The sequence below is a fragment of the Chlamydotis macqueenii genome, chromosome 2 (genome assembly GCF_036417535.1).
Source record: "Chlamydotis macqueenii isolate bChlMac1 chromosome 2, bChlMac1.mat, whole genome shotgun sequence".
In the NCBI taxonomy this organism is placed as follows: domain Eukaryota; kingdom Metazoa; phylum Chordata; class Aves; order Otidiformes; family Otididae; genus Chlamydotis; species Chlamydotis macqueenii.
This window is the reverse complement of record NC_141557.1, coordinates 108,219,766-108,241,563: the sequence shown is the minus strand read 5'-3', so window position 1 is coordinate 108,241,563 and position 21,798 is coordinate 108,219,766. Positions and strand designations below refer to the sequence as shown.

General features: G+C 39.8%; 1 protein-coding gene across 1 annotated transcript in view; it reads right to left on the bottom strand.

Moving 5' to 3' along the window:
- The window catches only part of PIEZO2 (piezo type mechanosensitive ion channel component 2), a 323,563-nt gene that overhangs the window by 158,170 nt on the left and 143,595 nt on the right, over positions 1-21,798 (bottom strand). The window contains exon 4 of the mRNA XM_086740615.1: positions 13,889-13,931. Within this exon, the coding sequence (XP_086596741.1) occupies positions 13,889-13,931 (43 nt within the window). The remainder of the gene's footprint in view (positions 1-13,888; positions 13,932-21,798) is intronic.

Below are 21,798 nucleotides of genomic sequence, written 5' to 3'. Positions count from 1 at the left end.
AAACAAAAACATGAACAACAAACAAAAAAGGAGGGAACTTGTCTATTCATAAACTATCTTGTAATTAATAAAACTGATGTGTTTCTCATCCACGCACAGTTGAACTTGAGATTTATCAGAGGCATGTCACACAATTAAAAGGTTCATTACTTGCATGAGCTTTGCCTCCAGGATGTTTGCACACTAGATCTTTTGGTGGGTGCACAGGAGGCTGAACAGGAAGCAAGATTCTCATGCTTCCCCTGAGTAAATGGCTTCTTGAACTTTAGCCTGTCCATGTCGAGGATTAAAACTCAGTGATTGCGCAATTGTGCTTTACTTGTATAACAAAATGTGATTTTCTTCTGGACAATCTGGTGTGATGTCCACCTTGGATTTTTAATCTCTGAATTGTCCCTAAATTAGAGAATTTAGAGTTCTCCAAATTCTACAGAATAGACTATATTCTGTAAAATCTAGTTTATTTATTTATGCCACAAACAATCACTTTTTGCCTTGGTTCCTGAGATATACCCTTGAAGCCTACTGAGGTGCTTATACAATGAAGGACTGTGTGTTCAGACATCCAGAAAACTCGCATTGCTGCTTTCAATGTTGTTTAAAAAAAGGTGTGAAAGTAAATGCAATCAACCTACAGGAAATACCTTTCTTGGCATAGTACAGTGATGTACTCTAGAGAATAGCCACAATTATGATAATTATTTTATGTGGGTACTGTTTGTGTTACCATTAAGATAATTGCTTAAACAGAAAAATGAGGGATTAAAAACTACAAAATCTCTCAAATCTGCTCAAAACAAATGAAGTTATTTTAGTGAATGTTTACATATTTCATGACAGATAGTTTTATCACTTTCTTTTAATAAGGGTAGCTTTGAGAAACTCCAGTAAGTAAGGAACCAATTACTAGTCTTTGGGTTTTTAGCTATATAGTGATCAACTCCCGAAAAGCTTCTGCAAAAAAGTCACACTTTGTGAATCTCTCTTTACCATCTCACAGGTGTGCAGCACAAAGGCTACAAAACAATCACTAGCAATGTATTTTAAAATATTCTGTGATATGATTGTTAAGAAATGTGTTTATTTTGCGAAAGGTAGGATAGTATATTGCTAAACTTATGAAAATGACATCTGTCAAAAGTCAGTTTTTCTTATAACTAGCTTAAGTTTAAAAGTTAACTTAAATTTTAAAAGTACGCTGAAAGGACCACTGGTAGAGGAAATTAACAGAACAGAACTCAGTGTAACAGAACAGAATGGAAGAGTTCAGTTGGAAGGGGCCTACAACGATCATCTAGTCCAACTGCCTGACCATTTCAGGGCTGACCAGAAGTCAAAGCATGTTGTTAAAGCATGTTGTGCACACTGGGCACAACACTGGGCTTGGGGCATTGATCACCTCTCTAGGAAGCCTGTTCCACTGTTTGACCACCCTCTCAGTAAAGAAATGCCTTGTAATATCCAGTTTGAACCTCCCCTGGCACAGCTTTGAACCATTCCCACGTGTCCTGTCACTGGTTCCCAGGGAGAAGAGCTCAGCACCTCCCGCTCCACTTCCTCTCCTCAGGAAGCTGTAGAGAGCAATGAAGTCACCCCTCAGTCTCCTTTTCTCCAAACTAGACAAACTCAAGAGTCCTCAACTGCTCCTCATAGGCCATGTCTTCCAATCCTTTCACCAGCTTTGTTGTCCTCTGGACTCACTGAAGGACCTTCACATCCTCCTTAAATCGTGAGGCCCAGAACTGCACACAGTACTCAAGGTGAGGCTGCACCAATGCCGAGTACAGCGGGACAGTCACCTCTTTTGACCAGCTGGTTATGCTGTGTTTGATGAACTCCATGATGCGATTTGCCCTCTTGGCTGCCAGGGCACACTGTTGACTCGTGTTGAGCCTGCTGTTGACCAGCACCCCAAGATCCCTTTCTGCAGGGTAAATAACAGAATATAATCTGTATCTTAGAATAAGCAGAAGATTAATCAAATTCTAAGCAGGAGTCTCAGAAGTTAACTGTGACAGATGCTGTATTTGCTCCCGGACAGATCACTCGCTCACCTGAAGGTCCTTCCACACAAACCAAACTACCCTGAAATGGGAACGGCTGCCCAGCTGTATGGATACAGCCCAGAGCTTGACTTAAAAGCTGAGTTTTTTCATAGGCCACAACTCTTTAGGGCACCATGAAACACAAGTGGTAAATGAGATAATAGTCCAAAATGGGGGACCTATTACTTCTGATCTCATTTCAGATTATGCTCGCTGTAGGGTCAAAGGCGGCTGTCCTGAAATTATTTCCTTCTCAGTGGGAGCAACAGGATTAAGTTACTTCACAAGCTACTACAACATGTCCAATACAGGGTATTATTTGTTAACAGGCAACCAGAAAAGGCTTTACTCGCAGTAACTTGTGCCTGAGCACACTGCACTGACTCACACTGCTTTCAGTAACACCGGAATAAAAGTGGACATTAGAATAAAACCCACAAAATTAAACTGGTTTAAAACTAGATTTAATGTATCTATTTCAGAATTTGATACTAATAAAACGATTTCAACTGATACGTTATTAGAGAAAAAAAAAGCCTTTCCGTTTTCATCATATCTTTTTAAACAATACTTTCATTCTTTGCAAATATAATCTCATTTTTATTCTAGCTCTCTCTGTAGCTCAGACTTTTATTTCAAAATCTCACTTTTTGTCAGAGTAGCAAAGAAAACTCAATTTAAGACAGAACCTCAGGCATGCAGTATATATAAAATGAAACTGAAAACATATTTCCTCCCCTTTTCCCATACTATAAACAACATGAATACTTCAGTACACACATGCACAAATTCCACAGTCCCAGCCACCATGAAGTAACAAAATGAGGGAAGCTTCGAAAATTAAATTAAAGCAACTTCAGTCGCTCTGTCTTCCCAGGACTCGGGACCCTGTGCTGTCTTTTGCTAGAAACAAGTGCATGCATGGGGGAAGCCCCCCTCCCCCGCCGTCCATCGCCCGTTGAGAAAAGAAGTGAAACACTGCAGCTGGAAGGACATGAATAAGCCCTTCTGGTGTGGTCCTCTGCCCCCAAATCCCCACCCATCAATCACAGAATCAAAGAATCATAGAATGGTTTGGGTTGGAAGGGACCTTTAAAAGTCATCTAATCCAACCCCCTTGCAAGAAGCAGGGACATCCCCGACTAGATCAGGTTGCTCAGAGCCTCATCCAACCTGGCCTTGAATGTTTACAGGGATGGGGCATCCACCACCTCTCTGGGTAACCTGTTCCAGAATGGTTTGGGTTGGAACGGACCTTTAAAGAACATCTAGTCCAACCACCCTCCAAGGAGCAGGGACATCTTCAACTAGCTCAGGTAATAGTCAGACAGAAAAATGACTAAACTGCGATATTACCCGGAAGACAGTTCTGCTATAAGCAATAAACTGCTCTTTTATTCACAGCTGCCCACAGGAAGGTGGGGAACTGGTTGCATCTCAGCTCCCATTTATCTGCCATATTATTCAAAGAACATACATACATCACTGCAGAACAAATTCACATTCAGTAACTCCTACAAAAGTACAGTGGGAATCATATATTAGACAAAGACATGCCAAGAATGTTGAGGAAAGCTATAAACTAACCCTTGTCACACGTGAGGCCTGAGTGAGCATAGAAAGTATAAACAAAACATCAATTAATCTAACTTCTCTGATATGAAGCAATTAAAGGATGGTACATCGTAAAAGACAACCCTGCCAAAGTCATGGGGAGTGTCTGAGAACTGAAAATTTAAGCAGTTGCTCAAGAGTTCTATGGGACAGACCAAAACAGTCACAAAGGCTACTATGGCTATTTTTTTCCAAAATGCTGAAAGATGTGCCTGGCAGGGCTCTCCTCATGTTCCACCAACTGCATCACTGCAACCATTTTTCCTTGTCTTCCTAGACTCAAATTATGCAGTATTTGCACACACACACACAAAAAAAAAAAACAACAAAAAAACCCCCAGCAAACATTCAGACTGGATAACTTATTTTAAAATAAACTCTCAAGGATCAGATCTTGTAGCCTCTTGCAGCCTCTGGCTGAGGCAATGCTCCCAAAATTATGTCAATAATTGCTCGAGAAAGGGCTATAGGATTCAGCTATACAGAATCATAGAATAGTTAGGATTGGAAGGGACCTTTACAGGTCATCTAGTCCAACCCCCCTGCAAGGAGCAGGGACATCTCCAACCAGATCAGGTTGCTCAGAGCCCTGTCCAACCTGGCCTTGAATATTTCCAGGGATGGGACATCCATACCTCTCCAGTGTTCCACTACTCTCATTGTAAAAAATGAGAGAAAAATTAGAAAATTAGAAAAATCTAATCTAAATCTACCTCCCTCTATTTTGAAACAATTACCCCTCATCCTACCACAACAGGCTCTACTGAAGAGTTTCTCCCCGTTTTTCCTGTAGGCCCCCCTTTAGGTACTGGAAGACCACTATAAGGTCTCCCTGGAGCCTTCTCTTCTCCAGGCTGAACAGCCCCAACTCTCTCAGCCTGTCCTCATAGGAAAGGTGCTCCAGCCCTCTTATTACCTTTGTGGCACTCCTCTGGACCCTCTCCAACTGGTCCATGTCTGTTTTATGTTGGGGACTCCAGAGCTGGATGCAGTACTCCAGATGGGATCTCACCAGAACAGGGTAGAGGGGGAGAATTACCTCCTTTGACCTGCTGGCCATGCCTCTTTTGAGGCAGCTCAGGATGTGGCTGGCTTTCTGAGCTGCAAGCACACACTGCCAGCTCATGTTGAGCTTGTCTTCCATCAGCACTCCCAAGTCTTTCTCCCCAGGGCTGCTCTCAGTTCATTCTCCACCCAGTCTGTATTTGTGCTTGATATTGTCCCAAGCACAAATTGACCCAAGTGCAGGACCTTGCACTCGGCCTTGTTGAATTTCAAGAGGCTTGCACAGGCCCTCTCCAGCCTGTCAAGGTCCCTCTGGATGGCATCCCTTCCCTCCAGCGTGTCAACCACACCACACAGCTTGGTGTCGTCGGCAAACTTGTTGAGGGTGCACTCTATCCCACTGTCCATGTTGCCAACAAAGATGTTAAACAGGGTCAGTCTCAATACCAATCCCTGAGGAACACCACTTGTCACTGGTTTCCACTTGGACATTGAACTGTTGACCACAACTCTGAGCGTGGCCATCCAGACAATTCCTTATCCACGGAGTGGTCCATGTGTCAAATCCATGTGTCTCCAATTTAGAGGCAAGAATGTCATACGGGACAGTGTCAAATGCTTTGCACAAGTCCAGGTAGATGACATCAGTTACTCTTCCTTTATCCACCACGCTGTAAGCCCATTGCAGAAGGCCATCAAATTAGTCAGGCACGATTTGTCCTTAGGGAAGCCACATTGGCTGTAACCAATCACCTCCTTATCTTCTGTGTGCCTTAGCACAGTTTCCAGGCACAGAGGTGAGACTGACCAGCCTGTAGTTCCCCAGCTCTTCCTTAATTCTCTTTTCAAAAATGGGAGTTATGTTTCCCCTTTTCCATTTGGTGGGATCCTCACCAGACTGCCATAATGGCTTCTCAAATATGATGGACAGTGGCTTGGCTACTTCATCTGCCAGTTCCCTCGGGACCCGTGGATGCACCTCATCAAGTCCCATAGACCTGTGCATCTCCTGGGTAACCAGGTCTCCCATTTCCTTCTTGAGGGGGCCCACATTCTCCCTGATCTTCCTTTTATCCCTGATGTACCTAAAGAAGCCTTTCTTGTTGCTCTTGACTTCCCTGGCCAGATTTAGTTCTGTCAGGGCTTTAGCCTTCTTGCCCTGACCCCTGGCTGCTCAGACAATCTCCCTTTAATCTTCTCATGCTACCTGTCCTTGTTTCCACCCTCTGCAGGCTGCCTTTTTTGTTTTTCAGTTGGTACAGGGGCTCCTTGTTCATCCATGCAGGCCTCCTTGAGGTTTTGCCTGACTTCCTCTTTGTTGGGATGCATTGATCCTCAGGTTGGAGGAGGTGCTCCTTGAATATCAACCAACTTTCTTGGGCCCCTCTTCCCTATAGGGCTTTATCCTACTTCGCCCAGCAGATCTCTGAAGATGCCACAGTCTGCTCTCCTGAAGTCCAGAGTAGAGAGCTTGCTGCACTCCCTCCTCTCTGCCTCAGGATCTTGAGCTTCACCATCTTATGGTCACTGCAACCAAGGCTGTCCTTGAGCTCCACATTCCCCACCAGCCCCTCCTTATTGGTGAGAACAAGGTCCAGCATAGGACCTCTCCTTGTTGGCTCCTCTATATGTGAAGAAAAGGGCTTCAAATTATGGAACATGCTATCAGGATAATATTTTACATTTCAAACATATATTTATTCTCTTTACTAAATCGCCAAAGTGTATGGGGAGGAGTGGGGGATGCCACTATAGAAAACCATATGGTACTTGGATTTCCAAGCCAGAATTGTGCATAATAAATATTTATAGAATCCACTGGTATTCTTTTCTTTCTGTTTATTCTTTACATGTTACCCAGAGAAACTCTGGCCAAGCACCAATCAAATATCCCAGCAAGTTACAAGCAATCTAAGCATGGGGGAAAGAGGGAAAACAGATCACCAGCAGGCTCATAATTAGCAACCTAGACCTGGAAGGAGGCGCTTGGGAAGTGCCTCTGATGAGTCTGGATTCCAGCGCTCACCACACGTAACGAGTGGTTTCGGAAATTGAGTTCTCAGTCTCTGCAAGGGGTAGGGAAGATATACACAATATTTTTGGCTAGACTGAGCAAGGGCATGTGTGGAGCAGCTGCAAAAGCAGACATCCGTCTACTCTTAGAGACCAACATAGGAACAAAAACACATCTCTCAGCGACGACAGCTAACTTGCTTCTGCCATCTGCTGAGAAAGCTGTGTCTCCCTACCTGAGACATGCGAGGCTGTTGTGTTTATTTTGCTTCAGACAAAAACAATGCAGACTGTCCTCCTTATCACCTTGAGATTAGAAGAGTAATTGAAGAATCTACTGAAATACACAGAAGATTTGGAATACATCTTAATAGGAGCCAATCTTCCTATCCAGGATCTGGTCTTGACATAGCAATCTTTTAGTCTTTTCCTCTTTCTTTGACAGTCTTATTCCCTTCTCTGCTCTGACCTCCTTTCCCTTTCCTTTCCTTGAGGTGTGAGAGTTACCAATACTCAACTACCATTTAATTTTTCAGAAACAGTAAAAGGACTTTTTTAAAAAGCAGGAGAAACCCATAACTTAATAAACAGTATTGACACCTTACATACAGTAACAGGAGCAGCTTTCACTATTGATCATGCTCAGCATCACTTCAGCCAGAATCTGGGATACTGTATGTTGCACTTTCCTCGTAGATGGTGCTGGTTTAAAAATGGTGCAGATGTGTCATATTAGGATTATGCAGAGAGGGAGTCATATTTCTGCATATATAAACGTGTAACTTCAAATTAATACAAATTTTTTGCATACCACAAAAATAACAATAACTCCAGAATCAGTTTGAAGCTATCAACCAAAAGTATCTTCAATATGGAAAACTCTTTTTTAATACAGATAATTACATTTTACGAAGAAATTGGTGCTCAAAAGTTCCTTTCTCGGTGTCATTCAAACAGCTATTTATTACAAAAAACATACTTATTGAATGTTGTCAAAAGTGTAATAACCACACATCTATTATTCTTCAAATATATATATTTTTTAAAACAGTTGGTATTTACTTAGCATATAACAACAGTTACTAAATCATACGTAAAGCATTACACATGTGAGAGAAACACCACAGGAGCAAACCAAAAAGGAATAGATGCATTTTTCCTAGCTGAGTAGTTACCAGTCACATTAGAAATTACAACTCAGAGCAGAGTAGTAAGAGGAAGACTGGAAATCTGGAAACCCTGCAGGATGATGGGTTGGGCATCAATGCCCAACACCATTCATTTAAAGTTCTTAAATGATCAGATAATTTCTAGGTCAACAAATACGTAAGAGCGGAAGACATTTCTGTAATCACTATTGAATCTATTAGACAAGGACATAAACTCCATCATCCAGTAGCTCAAATTAAAGAAATCTAGCTTTTTTTAAAAAGTCCTTCTTCTGGTTTTAATCTTCTGCAATGTGAAGTGGCAGTTTCCCCAGCATTGCCCGTGGCTCTTTCCAGGCTATTCACTGCAAGCCTCACCCCAGCCTTGAGCTGGAAAGACCTCATGCACTGCGTTGCAGGAGACGATCAACTCAGTGACTGACCTGATGCTCTTCACTTTGGAATTTTAACAGGGTTTCTGCATTTAGCTCTCTTTTTAACTGCTGGGGTAGCCAGGAAACAAGCACGCACAGCCACTGCTAATTGTTCATAACTACTTCTCTTGAGAGTTTGAGTGAGCCATTTCCACTGGGTTATGCATGTGGCTGAAAAAATCTTAAGCCAGTAAGGTGAACAATGCCTTCTGAAACACATTTTTAGTCACATTTGGGACCAAGTAGAACAAAGCTGACTGCTTTCCAGACATCTTCATGAATATGTGGGCATCATCTAAACATGCACCGATAATGAACAATAATACCCAAGTTAACAGTGGCTAAAAAGGTCATCTTATTTATCCATAAATCTACTTTCTTTGGCTTATTAAAGATTATTGAAGAAACCACGTAAGGTGATAGTTTGCTTGACATGCAGCTATCCTACATGCTCAGCATTTCAAACCATGTTTCTTGGAGGACAGCATAATAAAGCTAACATTTTTCATAATTCTCTAAATATCTCCAAAATATTCTGCAGAAAATGCAGTCAGGGATGACAGTCAAGATCATCAAAAGGGGATGACTACTATACAATTAGCTTATTTCTAATGTTTCAAAAAAACAATCTATGACAAGGAGGTTAATTTAAAACTATCAAACCCACATATATTCCATTTAATTGAAAAGCTCTTAACTCAGTCATTTCCTGGATATAAAGCTACATTACTCAAGCCCCAGCATTTTTAATTTCTCTCACACTGAAAGGCAGCATCCTCAGCTCACAAGTAATGATTACACAAAAGCCTCACAATCAGATCTCTTGGTGCCTCTATGTTTTTCAGGATATGAAGACAACAGCAATATAAACACTCTATTATTGCAGAATAAACATCACGTAACCACAAAGCAGTGATGACATAGCCTGTATATTATCTGGGCTTAATTTTCTGCAATGTAAACCGAGTGTCCACATCTCCTCTCCTTCAATCCATTCAGCCTCTTAAGAGAAAAATTTTATATGAATTTTCCAGTTTTTAAGCAAAGACATATTCCTCTTTAAGACATTACTTTGAATGGCTTGCCTTTTGTGTATTTTAAAACCTTACTTCTTCCTGAATAAGAATCTCCTTGATCAAACAACACATCTAAATGTTATTGATATTTCAGAGCTGACTTAGGTGTGCCTAAGTCAACAGCTTGCAGAGAATATGTTTTTTAAATAGCTGCTATTCCTTCTTTTCTTAGTGTTAATGTACATAATATGAGAACAGCTATACAGGATCAGACCTAACATAGCTGTAGCCCACTATCCTGTCTCTACTGGTGGCCATAAAGGGATGCCTACTTAAGAAAAGAAGACTAGGGAAAGCATGTAGTGATACATTCCCAGAATAATCTCTCAGTTTTGGGATCCGCAGACCTGGGATTTCTACTTCTGTGACTGCAAGTGCACTTTCTGCATTAAAGTATTACATAGAGCAACGTGAATCACTTTGAATACTTTGGAAACTATTCCTTAAGGCATAAGAAATACTGTTCTTAAGTAATCACATACAATATGATATTAAGCAAACATTGCTATAAAGGTGTTAACACTGGACTTCATGTATATGTTACCCACGAATCTTTTAGTCAACCAACTTGTTATTGCTGATATATTTATAGTCAGGGTGGTGGAACACTGGTACAGGTTGCCCAGAGAGGTGGTAGATGCCCCATCCCTGGAAACATTCAAGGCCAGGTTGGATGGTGCTCTGAGCAACCTGATCTGGTTGGAGATGTCTCTGCTCCTTGCAGGGGGGTCAGACTAGATGACCTTTAAAGGTCCCTTCCAACCCAAACTCTTATGATTCTATATATTCACATCACGCAGAAGTTTGTGTTAAAAATACAGGTAAGAAGACAAATACTATTATTAAAAAAATCATCTAACCTTAGTTGTTCTGTCTGCTTAAATGACTTGATTTTACTTGTTGTCTCTTCACCTGTTTTCTGAAAAAGCTGATATGAGAATACGTTTGCTTCTATGATTAGCCAAAGCAAGTACATTCAAATCTTTACCCTATCCATGTTAACTAATATGCTGCTTCAATTAAAGTTGCTCCAGGCTGATAATCAGCATCTCAGTGTCTAGAAGTGTCATCTGAAAGCCCTTCTTCTTTTCAAACTAGAAAGGCAATAATAGGATCTGCACAGTAATCTCTTCTACATATTTGCCTCCTGTCATAGTTTAGCCCCACTTGGGACCAAACTACGCAGCCTCTCACTCACTCCCCCCACCATCTGGTGGGACAGGGAGGAGAACTAGTAAAGAAAAGAAGGCAAAACTTGTGGGTTGGGATAAAAAAGTTTACGAGAACAACAGAAGAAAAGAAAACAGAGATGGAAAACAAACAAAAAACCCAATAACAGAAAATACTGAAGCATGTAATTTACAGTACATTAGCTCACTGTGAATCCTGGTACTCAGCTTCCTCCTGAGTAACAGGAACCCCCCCTTAGCCCCCTCCTCACTTATATGCTGAGCATGACTTCACATGGGATGGAACAGCCCTTGGGCTAATTTGGGTAATCTACCCCAGCTGCTGGCTAATGAGTAAACTGTTCCAGCTGTGCCCCCAGCCACAGGTGCCACCAGCTCCAGTTCCTCTCCCAGCTCAGGTGAAAGTTAACTCCACTCTCGCCAGAACCAGGCCACCTCCTCTCAGGCAGGCTTCTCAGCTGTAATTCCATCTGTTAAGAATTCTCCATGTTTCACATGGTACATACTTTGCCCATACATAGGTATTGTAGGTTTTTCTTGTTGTTTTGAAACATCTCACAAGTTGGAAATTCCTGGCTAATACACCACTAATAGAACTTCAAATAAACTCTGCTTAAAAAAATTGACCAATTTCTTTTGGCACGTTCAAACTGTAGACCTAAGGTCTCATTCATTGTAGCACTCCTCAAAACTACTTTTTTTCCCATTCTGATGGAGACAAACAGCACCAGCAGGTGCTAATACGTAACCTTAAAAGAAGAATGGTGCGATGAAAGAGTTATTACTTTATTGTAGCGCCCTTCAGTCATATATGATACTATGCTGAGTGTAATGCTCATCAAGAAATCAAATTGGACGTAACTACAGAAAAAAAAAGCACAACCTATTAAAAAGATGCCCTTGATGATATTAAACTTCAGAGTGTGTAAACTGAGAGTGTGTAATTTTCACGAAGATCTAACTTTTTCATAATGCTGTTAAAAACTCTCTCTCTCTAAATAGACAACAATCATTAAGATGTCCCCATTAAGGTATTTCTAGTCTGATTCTTCATCAAGTACTATGTCTTCTCAAATCACAGGTGTTTATGAACCACAGTCTCTGCTCTGATGCTGTAACAAAACGGAATCACAGTTTTCCTTTCAACCAATTAATACTGTGCCTTATCTACATACAGGTTTAACAGAAACAACAGGTTAAGTAGTACATTTCACTTTATGTTGGTTAAAATAATTTTTAGAAACTTGTAAAAATTGCTAATATTAAAAAAAAAAGAGACAGAAAAATTTTTAAATTAATTTGATCAGAAAGGCATTCAGGATTATTAAATACTGATATTATGAAAGATTAATTTTCTGCTCAGGTTGCCTATATTACTGGGGCATTCTTAAGCTCATGGAGCAATAAGAGAGACATTTTTATTTAGTAATCTGACTGAAGACTTAAAATATTTCTGACTGGTGGGAATCTGTGAAATGAAAATGCTCATACTTCATCAGGTCATTTCTGCACAGCTACAAAATGGTAAGTATTTTCAAGTTGTAAAAAAAATATACGGCAACAAAATGGCTTTATTTTTTCTTTCTATTTAAAAATATTTGGCCAAAGTTTTTACAGAAATGATTCTACTGGTATCAAGAGATTTACAATAGAAATTAATTTGACCACTCTGTATTTTCTGGTGGAGGAAAAGTGGTTTTATTGTTCTCTAATATTTTAAACTAATCTGAGCCTGCAAAGCTACAAAGGTAACTCTGTACCACTGAAAAGCTAAATTTCCCAGAGACAGATTTTTGTTACATTCAAAAGCCATTTGCTTTTCTATATTTCCTTTGAAAACCAAATAATATGCACCAACATTTACAGTAATATTTATGGCTGTGAGAATAACAATAAAACATAATCTTTCTATGCACTTACATGTCTACTAAGTTGAAAAGAGCACTGTCCTTCAATTTTTGCCTATGTAACATCTACCATGGAAATTAATATCTTCAGGTGAACAAGTAAACCAGGCTGAGCCTGTGCATACTCACTCAGGATCATAACAGATTCTTTCAAAATCACCTTCTAAAGAAAGGAAACTACTAATCATTAGGACACTAACATCTCCTTGAACACTTCATACAGATGTTCTTGTAGAGAGATGGGTGACCACCTTTCAGGGCCCACAGGTCTGTGGTACAGCTCCTGAAGACCTAAAAGCTATTTAGAGATAGCCTTGATCCTTCCCATTAGGTGCCACTTTTCCAGGAGGAAATCAGAGAAAGTCAAGTATTTAGAAATTTATTTCTTCAAGTGGTGTTAGTTAAGCAGATTCCTTCTATAAAAGGATGATATAGAAATAAACTATTAATGTATTGCTGCTAAGATCTGAGAATCTTAATTGCAGGTAGGAGCTAGGGTAATTAAACTTAAGCATCAGTCTTCTTGTAACAAAAACTTATGTGCTATTGTAATAAAAACTTAATGCAAGGTAAAGGTCAGAAGAAAAATTTCTGTTTCACATGATTAGTATGGCTATTTATTGAATTCAGAAAGGTCTGATGGTCTGTTGGTTTTGCTGAGATGCTCCAGGCAGTATGCACACTATGCACTCATGCAACACAAAGAAGACAAATCCCTTTTTGCCCAGTCAACAGCTACCCAACACACTGATGTACAACTGCAAACCACTCTATTAAGGGAAAAGAGCAAAACCTTATTCAAGTGGAGAGCAGATTCTTCTGCTGACCATTTGTAGAAGAATAAACGTGAGATTGAGCATCTGAACCTCAACACCAGATCACTCTTTACCGGGCTTTGCCTAGTTTAATTTCCAAGAGAGACTGGTATTAATTTCCAATGTTTCTGGTATAGATGACCTTGTGGTTAAGTTTGGCTGCAAAAAGTTCTTGCACTTGAGAAATGCTGAATTCTGAATTTTCCTCTGATGCTAAATAGCTCTCTGCCAGCTTTGGTCCTCTTTCAACTTCATTTACTTTTGTCAACTAATATGTCACAGGTTAGAAGTTTCATGGAAAAAATAATATGAGCAAGAGCAATATTTTCATTCATAAGTAAGACTTCTGCCCAAATAGTGTGTCACCTTTTTTAATATTAGCATGCTATATAGTTGCCAGCAAAAAACATTATGAGCCAAGATCATATGGTGAATAAGTTGCTTCAGATTAACTCAGGAAAGAGAAGAGGAGATAAAACGAAATGTTGAACATATATGTGCATGACACTGCATAACTTCCTCTCTAAATTTGAGGACATAGGTACATTTGATCAGCTAAAATAAATAATTCTGCAAACGTGCCCATGCAGTTTTTCTTCCTTTTCTTTTTGCACTGGTAAGGAAACAAATTTATGGCTTACCTTTCAAAACCAATCTGCCGTAATGTTTTCTCCCATGTTGAACCTATACAAAGAGGAGAAAAAACAAATACCCTCAGTAAAGAACCTTTGTTGTATGAACACTCTTACTCTTCTGCTTTCATTGTGCAGCTGGGATCTGTATAGCAAGGTGATTTTTTCACCCCTACAGAAGTACTTGTAAGGAACATCTGTTTTCCCCAGAGTGAAGCACTGTTAAGAGAGGCTACCACTGGGTGACATAACTCCGTGTGTGGGGTATCAGCACATATAATTCCTTCACGTTGCAAAGCAGCTGGTCACTGCTACAGTTCACTGCGATTCCAAGGGTGGTCTCCTCTCCTAGAGCAACATGATCTGTATATGACTCCTGAAAGCGCTGAGCTGGCATCACACACCACACGCTCTTCACATTTCAGCTTTTCATTTTACCGTAGTGTTCGCCTGATTCTTGCTGAAAGCTTTACAGCCCCTCCTGAAATCCAGCCCTTTTATTTTTAAGCAAAAGCATGAAGATGTATTTCTGCTTTATTGTTTAACCCTTCATACCCATACAGACAGCTGCAATGGACTCTTTCTCAAAATGATCAAGAACTCAGCCCCACAGACTACTCAAATGGGGAGATCCATTCAAAGAATTGCCCTCAGTATTTCTGATGTGCTTAATACAACTTTTAAATAGATTTTCTCAAAAATACACACATGCATACACACACACCTGCCCTCCACTGGAAACATTAAGAGATCAGGTTTTAGCTCCTGGTAGTTTTTTTGCTTATTGCCAGTCTCCTGCTACCATGATGTGGTCGTTAAAACTGCAGGCTTCTAAGAACACAAATATCTCAAGTCATGCAGGTCTGCAAGGCAAATATGTAGAAGGACATGGACCTGGGTCATAGTTTGCTTTTTGACTTTCTACACTCCTGTGGGAAATGTAAAAGGACTATAGGCAATGCAAGCAACGACGGTTCTTTTTGAATGCTTCCTCACACTTAAACTGAAACCACAAAAGTGACAATAACTCCTGTTGCTGATGCAGCCAGTCACCTAAAGGGGAATGTAAATTAGGAACAAACAGATTCCCTGGGAGTGACATCAGAGATGAGCAGCAATGTTGCCATGAAGTACTGAGAAAGAGAGGAAAGGCATGAAAGAAAGCAACTTTGATTTCAATCTGGAGAACTTCAGGATTAAATGCATACTGTGCCCACACAAAGACCATAATAAAATCTCGGATTAGATCCTTTCCACTGACAATCCAAATCCTACTTGCCAAATTATTGAGGGAAAAGGCATAAAATAACATTATGGTCAGAAAAACCTTTGTAGATGTATCTCTTCCCATTATTACCTTTGCACTCTGTTAAAGGTATCAGCTCAGAAATCAGTGTCCTGCTGTGTTTGTAGTACAGTATTTATCTCTAATCTGCAACATGATAAATATTTGAATAAGATCTAGTAGATGCTTTTCATCTTTAAATTCAGGATACTTCCTGCTGATCTACAAACTCAACATCTAAGAAGTTTTGGATTTTAGGATTTGGTTTTTGTTTTGTTTTTTTAAACCTAGCAACAAAATTCTTTCTACTCAATTGACTAAACATTCCAGTTTAGCCCAAGGAGAATGTGCTAAATTTCTAAAGCAACGATACAACATTTCTGTACAATATTATCTAGTATCTTTCTGGTTTGCAAATCACAGTTTGAGTAAATAAAAACTGAAACTACTAGAACTCAGAAAGTTAATTTCCTTATAGGCCTTTGTCATACAGCACTTCCTTCACAGTTCCTAATCAGACAGCCAAAGAATGAAGTTAACACACGCCTGCTGAAAATAAATTATTTTAATTAATCTGTTTTTTAGAAGAGGAAAAGAAACTGCATTAAAGGGTATGCTCCTCAAATCAACCAAAGTCCAACATTTCACACCATATAGGAAGGACAAGGGTTGGCTAAGGGCTATGTTCACAGCCAATTCCAAACGTGGCCAGTAAGAACCTTCATTATACTTTTCTGGAACCCCCTCTTCATTCATCTTCTCACCACCAGTCACTACAGACTTAGTCACACACATATTTTCAGTGAAAGGTTCTAAAAACTTTTGCTAATGATAGTTTAGGGCAATGGACACAAAGCTTTTCTGTTCAGGACTGTTACAGCTACTCCCAGTTACCAATGTAAAAACAATTTTAAATGTTCCCATTCAGTCCAAAGCAGGCAGGGGTTTCACACCCATATCCAGCAGAGTACACAGTGATAAGAGGCTTCAAAACTGAGGTGGAGAAAGCTCTACCTTCACATTATGCAAAAAAAAAATCAGTCAAGTTCTGTTCTGGAGTAACCGAACAATGTACATTGTTTGATGAGTACAGGGAGCTTCTGCTGTGACACCTGCATTTGCTTGAGGTGAAGCAAGACTTCTGCTTGTACAGCTACCTACATAAAATACCTTTCTTCAACACTAAGTTCATATTTTATAAAAAGAAGTCCTCTACAGACGTCTTTAAAGCAGGACAACAAACATTCTAACATCACACATTTATTTCAAACAAACATGAAAACCAAAAATCACGCGCAGCACAATAAACGGCCAACATTTCATTTAGATAAATAAAGAACCACTTCATTAACATCTTCTGTTATGAGTTACCTCCCAAACTCACTACCTTGTGCACACCCTTGGAGTATATCTAGTTTGATGGAGCATCAATGAATCAAGTCATTGCTAAAAGATGACTGTGGCACTCCACAGGTAACTGCAGGGCAGACGTAAGCAATTCTCTGTATAGATTATGCAATCCTGCTGGCCCTGAAAGAGTACTCAAAGGTTTTTGAAATCAAAAGATTTGAAGAGTGTTGAAGAAAAGAAATCTCAACAGTACTTCTTAAAGCATAGACTAGTACTGGCATCTTCAGTCAGTGTTTCTATGCTTTCCACTGTTGTGTAGACTAGTTGTATGAATTTTTCACCCCATGATTGGCTACACTTCAGTTGTATGATATATAGAGAGTCCTACAGAAGAGAGAGAGAGGGAAAAAAAAGCAAAAGAGAAAAGGGAATTGGTTTGAAATCATCTTTTGGCTGCAGCTGGCTAGCAGAACACTCTTTGAAATGCATGTGACTCCTCTGAAGCAAAGCCTGCCAAGAACACAACTAACATTTCATATTAAAAAAATATATATCTTTTTTATGAAGTCTTATTTTAAAATGTTTATGATCTAAACATTCTGTTTTAATATTTGCCAATTCCATCCTCAGTAGTATCAACTTCTACACTGCACTAGCAGCCAAAAGTAAATACCCTGAGGTAACAGCAGCCCTAAGAAGAATAATGCTATTAAAGGTCCAGAAAACTTATTATTTGATTTAAACCTTCCCCGGTGCTTCCAAAACATTAAACAAGATTTAAGTCACGTAACTCTCATTAAAATCAAAACAGGAGTTTTTCCCGAATTAAAGATTTGATTCTGTTCCCAAAGAAATCAATAGGAATTTGGCTATTCAATTCACTCTTTCTCTGTGCTGGGACTGTGGAAAACATTCACCTGTCAACTTTCAGAATCAATCTACTGCTCCACTTCAGTTGCTAAGTTAATTTGGATTCTCTTTGCTTTCTGTTCTTTACTACCATGTTAAAAATACTAAAACTGTTTATAAGAGTGCCTTAATTTGGTATCCATGTAATTAAGCTTTTGTTCCAAATATTTGCTCCAAATTGCCTGACCATTCCCATCTGTTCTAAAGATTCTGTTTCACATTAACAGTGCTAGCTTTAAAATTCTTCAAAAAGATGAATCCTAATGTACTTCCAGAATTACTGTTCACATTTAATAGGAACAATGGTAAGACGCACATCATACTCACATATGCACTCAATGAAATCCTAGCATAAGAATGAGAGTACAAGAATATGAGATTTTAAAAGATCAAATGAAAAACATCTTTCTGAAATGAAAAGTTGTCTTCTTTGACAGGTAGGTTTTCATTTGTATGGCAGTTTCCGTACGTGGTTTGGTTTGGTTACAACTCTCTGCTTAGTATGATCTTACTATGAATGAGAGGACTTAGAATCCACTGCTAGCCTGCTCACCTTTACAAACCATGAAGTTGCCTAGCTCCTGAAGTGCAATGGTAGGCTTAGGAAAAACAGGGAATAACATACTGGATAAGTGATTTTCAGACATTCATGGAGGTTGCACAACTTGAGCCGTATCACGCCGTATCTGCTAGTACAGCAAAGATCTGTAGCTGTTCAGGGCAAAGTCTGGCATGCACTGTAAATGCACAGCAAAAACACATGCCTCCTATACCATCCCATGCAGGTACGCATGAAGGTCTCTATGGATCCTTTGGTCCCTATGACCACGTGCAGTGCTTAGCTTCAATCTTGCTATGTCTTCACTTCTCCAGACTTAGTGGGTACTTTAAGAATTACATGCCTGTGTCTGGCTCTGCTCTTGAGGCTTTCTAATAGTAAGAATAATACTTCTTGCATTCTTTTCTCACTGTGATCTGACTAGGGACCAGAGGGAAAAATATGACTTAACTGAACCAAAAAACATTGTTTGACATTTTTTTCAATAAGCATAAAGTGAACCTGTCAGAATTCAAGTATACAATGGGAACAGTATGAAGATCTTCAATGACTGGAATGGGACAAAATATCTGTAAATTTCATCAACTCAAAGGTAAAAAAAAATTTTTGAGCCCATCACCGGGGTACCACGGGGAGCCACTCAGGCTCTCTGAAGGAATAAGCAAGGTATCAGACATTGCACAGTCACGCTTAGCTCATGAGTTACATGCATGCATGACCTATGTAACCTTGTTATGATACGTTAGAAACAGGTAGATATTCTTGGAAGAGTAAACTCACTGGTCTTTTCTCTAACATTTTGAAGTAAAAGAGTTTCAGAAGAACTGCTGATTTTGTATGGGTCAGAATATCCCTACAAATTTCAAAATTTTAATCTGAAGCCTATGACTCTTACTAGTGTTCTCCAAGCCAGAAAAAAAAAAAAAATCCACCCCAAAACTTTTACATATTCAAGAGATACAAAACAGTGGTATAGAATACTCCAGAAACTGAAAGAAACACTTTACTAAGCCTTTCCATTGCAGATGCCACTTCTCAATTCTGTTGTTCAAACAACTTCGCAGAGAACAGGGCAGAAGTCCAGAGTCTAGCCCAGCTGGACTAGTCAGGGACCTGAGTGTATGAATCCACACCTAAAAACTCTCAACAAACTGGATCAATGCACTGCCTTGTCCTTCTCTTTCAGTAGAGACACATGTATGATATAAACCACTTGAGGTTTCGCAGTCTATTTTCAGTGCATTGGGGAACATTGCTCTGCTATATATTCTTCTTCATCACCTTAGTACTTACTAATCAGTACTAACAACTAACCGAAATGTTCACAACTGCAATTGCTAAAAATGTTTGGAACATGTTGGTTTCAGGAGCTTCATATATTATTACAGTATTACCAGTTGCTTGCTCACAGTAGCAAATGTCTATCTTCTCCCCAAAAAAAAAAAAAAAAAATTCCCAAAAATCCAACTTTCTTTTTTCTTTTTAATCAATATAGAACCACTGGTTTTATGAAAAAGACTAATAGTTTTGACTACAGAAATGCATGTGGCATAGGAAATAACTTTTTCTTGCTCCACAGTACCAGAGATATTATTAGCACTTACTTGTGCATCCAATGCCTAGTCACATACAATGTGCCTCTTACAGAAACGATAATTTCTCCCATGTGAAGTGGCATCAGACAATGGTACTTTGACATTTAGAATCCATCTGTCCATTTTGAGAAACAAATCTCTTATACTTCCTGTTCCTTTGATTCGAACTACCTAGTCTGCATCCTGCACTCATCGCTTTGTAATTTGATCACCACAGTATATAATCTAAGATAAGATACTGGGACCTGGACAAGCTTGAGAAGTGGGCCCATGCAAACCTCATGAGGTTCAGTAAGACCAAGTGCAATGTCCTGCACCTGAGTCGGGGCAACCCCCTATATCAATACAGGCTGGGGGATGAATGGATTGAATACAGCCTTGCTGAGAAAGACTTGGGGATACTGGTAGATGAAAAGCTCAGCATGAGCCGGCAATGTGCACTTTCAGCCCAGAAGGCAAACTGCATCCTGGGCTGCATCAAGAGGAGCATGGCCAGCAGGTCGAGGGAGGTGATTCTGCCCCTCTACTCTGCTCTCCTGAGACTGTGTCCAGCTCTGGAGTGCCCAACATAAGAAGGATGTGGACCTGTGGGAACAAGTCCAGAGAAGGGCCACAAAGATGATCAGAGGGCCTGAGCACTTCTATCAGGACAGGCTGAGAGAGTTGGGGCTGGAGAAAAGAAGCCTCCAGAGAGACCTTATAGTGGCCTTGCACTAACTGCTTCACTACAATCATGCCGAGCTGCTTGCTAAGGCAGATTTAGCTCACCCCACCACTCCCAGTCCCAGTGTTGGAGTGCCTCCAGAAAAGCCTTCCAGTTACAGTTGCCTCCAGGGATGACAGAGCAGGTCAGAGCTCTCAACCTTGGGACTGTTTTCTGGGCTATATCGTATCTGCTACAGTGAACAGGAGCCTTTCTACTGCCCTGATACACAAGCAAGGTTGGACTGGATGTTCAGCACAGCCACACTCCCTGCAAAACCCCAGGGAGACCCTTCTGTAAGGCACAACAGTAGATTATTTCATTTTTAAAACAACTTATCAAGGAGAAGGAATAAGGAAAAATATGGGCTATTATGGTACGCCGTGAAGAGACTAAAACCACCAGTAAAACCCAAGTGGAGGGCCAGTGGTCTAGAACTGGCTAGACTTGCCTTCCACTCATACCAGCTTTCAACAGATTTTTGACTGAATAGAGAGTGCAAATTTGATCCCTACACGATAATGTCATGGGAAAGATTCATTGTGTATTTTCTCCTGCGAGGAAAATCTTGAATTATTATCTTGAGATACAAAAATTGCTTTCCTAAAGAAAACTTGACTCATTCTATGTTAACTGGAAAAATAATAATCATCAAAAACACTACTTCTCCTCTAAGGAGATTTTAATGAGTGGGAACTTTTGCTAATAAAATGAATACACTAGGAATATAGAGTAAAGTGCAAGACTACTGACAGTATGCTCGTGTGTGTGCACCGAGATGTATATTGCTTTAAAATTAGTATTAAGAAGACAACAGTTATGGTAAAGCAATTAACAGTTATATCTAGCAGTCACCTTTTCCAGTCTGTGGCTTCCCTGGGAGCTCTGGGAGCCCAGAAGGGCCAACAAAACTCCCACAGATAAACAGGGACTCCAAAAGCAGCTGCTTCACAGGCCTAATCCATATTCTTTGTTTTGATCTTGATTAACCCCAGAATTGGACTACGAGGGAAATAATTTTTTTTTTTTTTAATTGATCATTTAGCTGAAGGTAGATAACATAATGCGAAATACTATCTAATGCACCTGGGACATAAGTGATCCAGCATCTCACTGCTCGTTGGTCAGACTGTGCCAAATGGAGGCAGGGACAGATCCCGGCTCACTTTGTGTTATGACCAGTGCCTCTGAGCCTGATCCAAAATCTATAGAAATAACTGGAAAGATTTGCATTGAGTTAATGGGCTTTGATAGTTTGTTTTGAAATGGAAACAAATAGCAACAGGAAATCGTAGAAAAAAAAATATCTATTTTTCAATAACTTAAACAACAGCTATTATTTCTACCCCAGGGATAAACTACCGATCAGACAAAAAAAGTCATTGTGTTCTGTGGGAAGAATGGGAGCAGAGGAAGAAAGAGTTTCAGAAGTTAAAACATTTAATACATGGGATACAGCTTGTTCTAAATGTGAAGTTTATTTATTTTTATATGAGAATTACACATCCTAGTTTATAA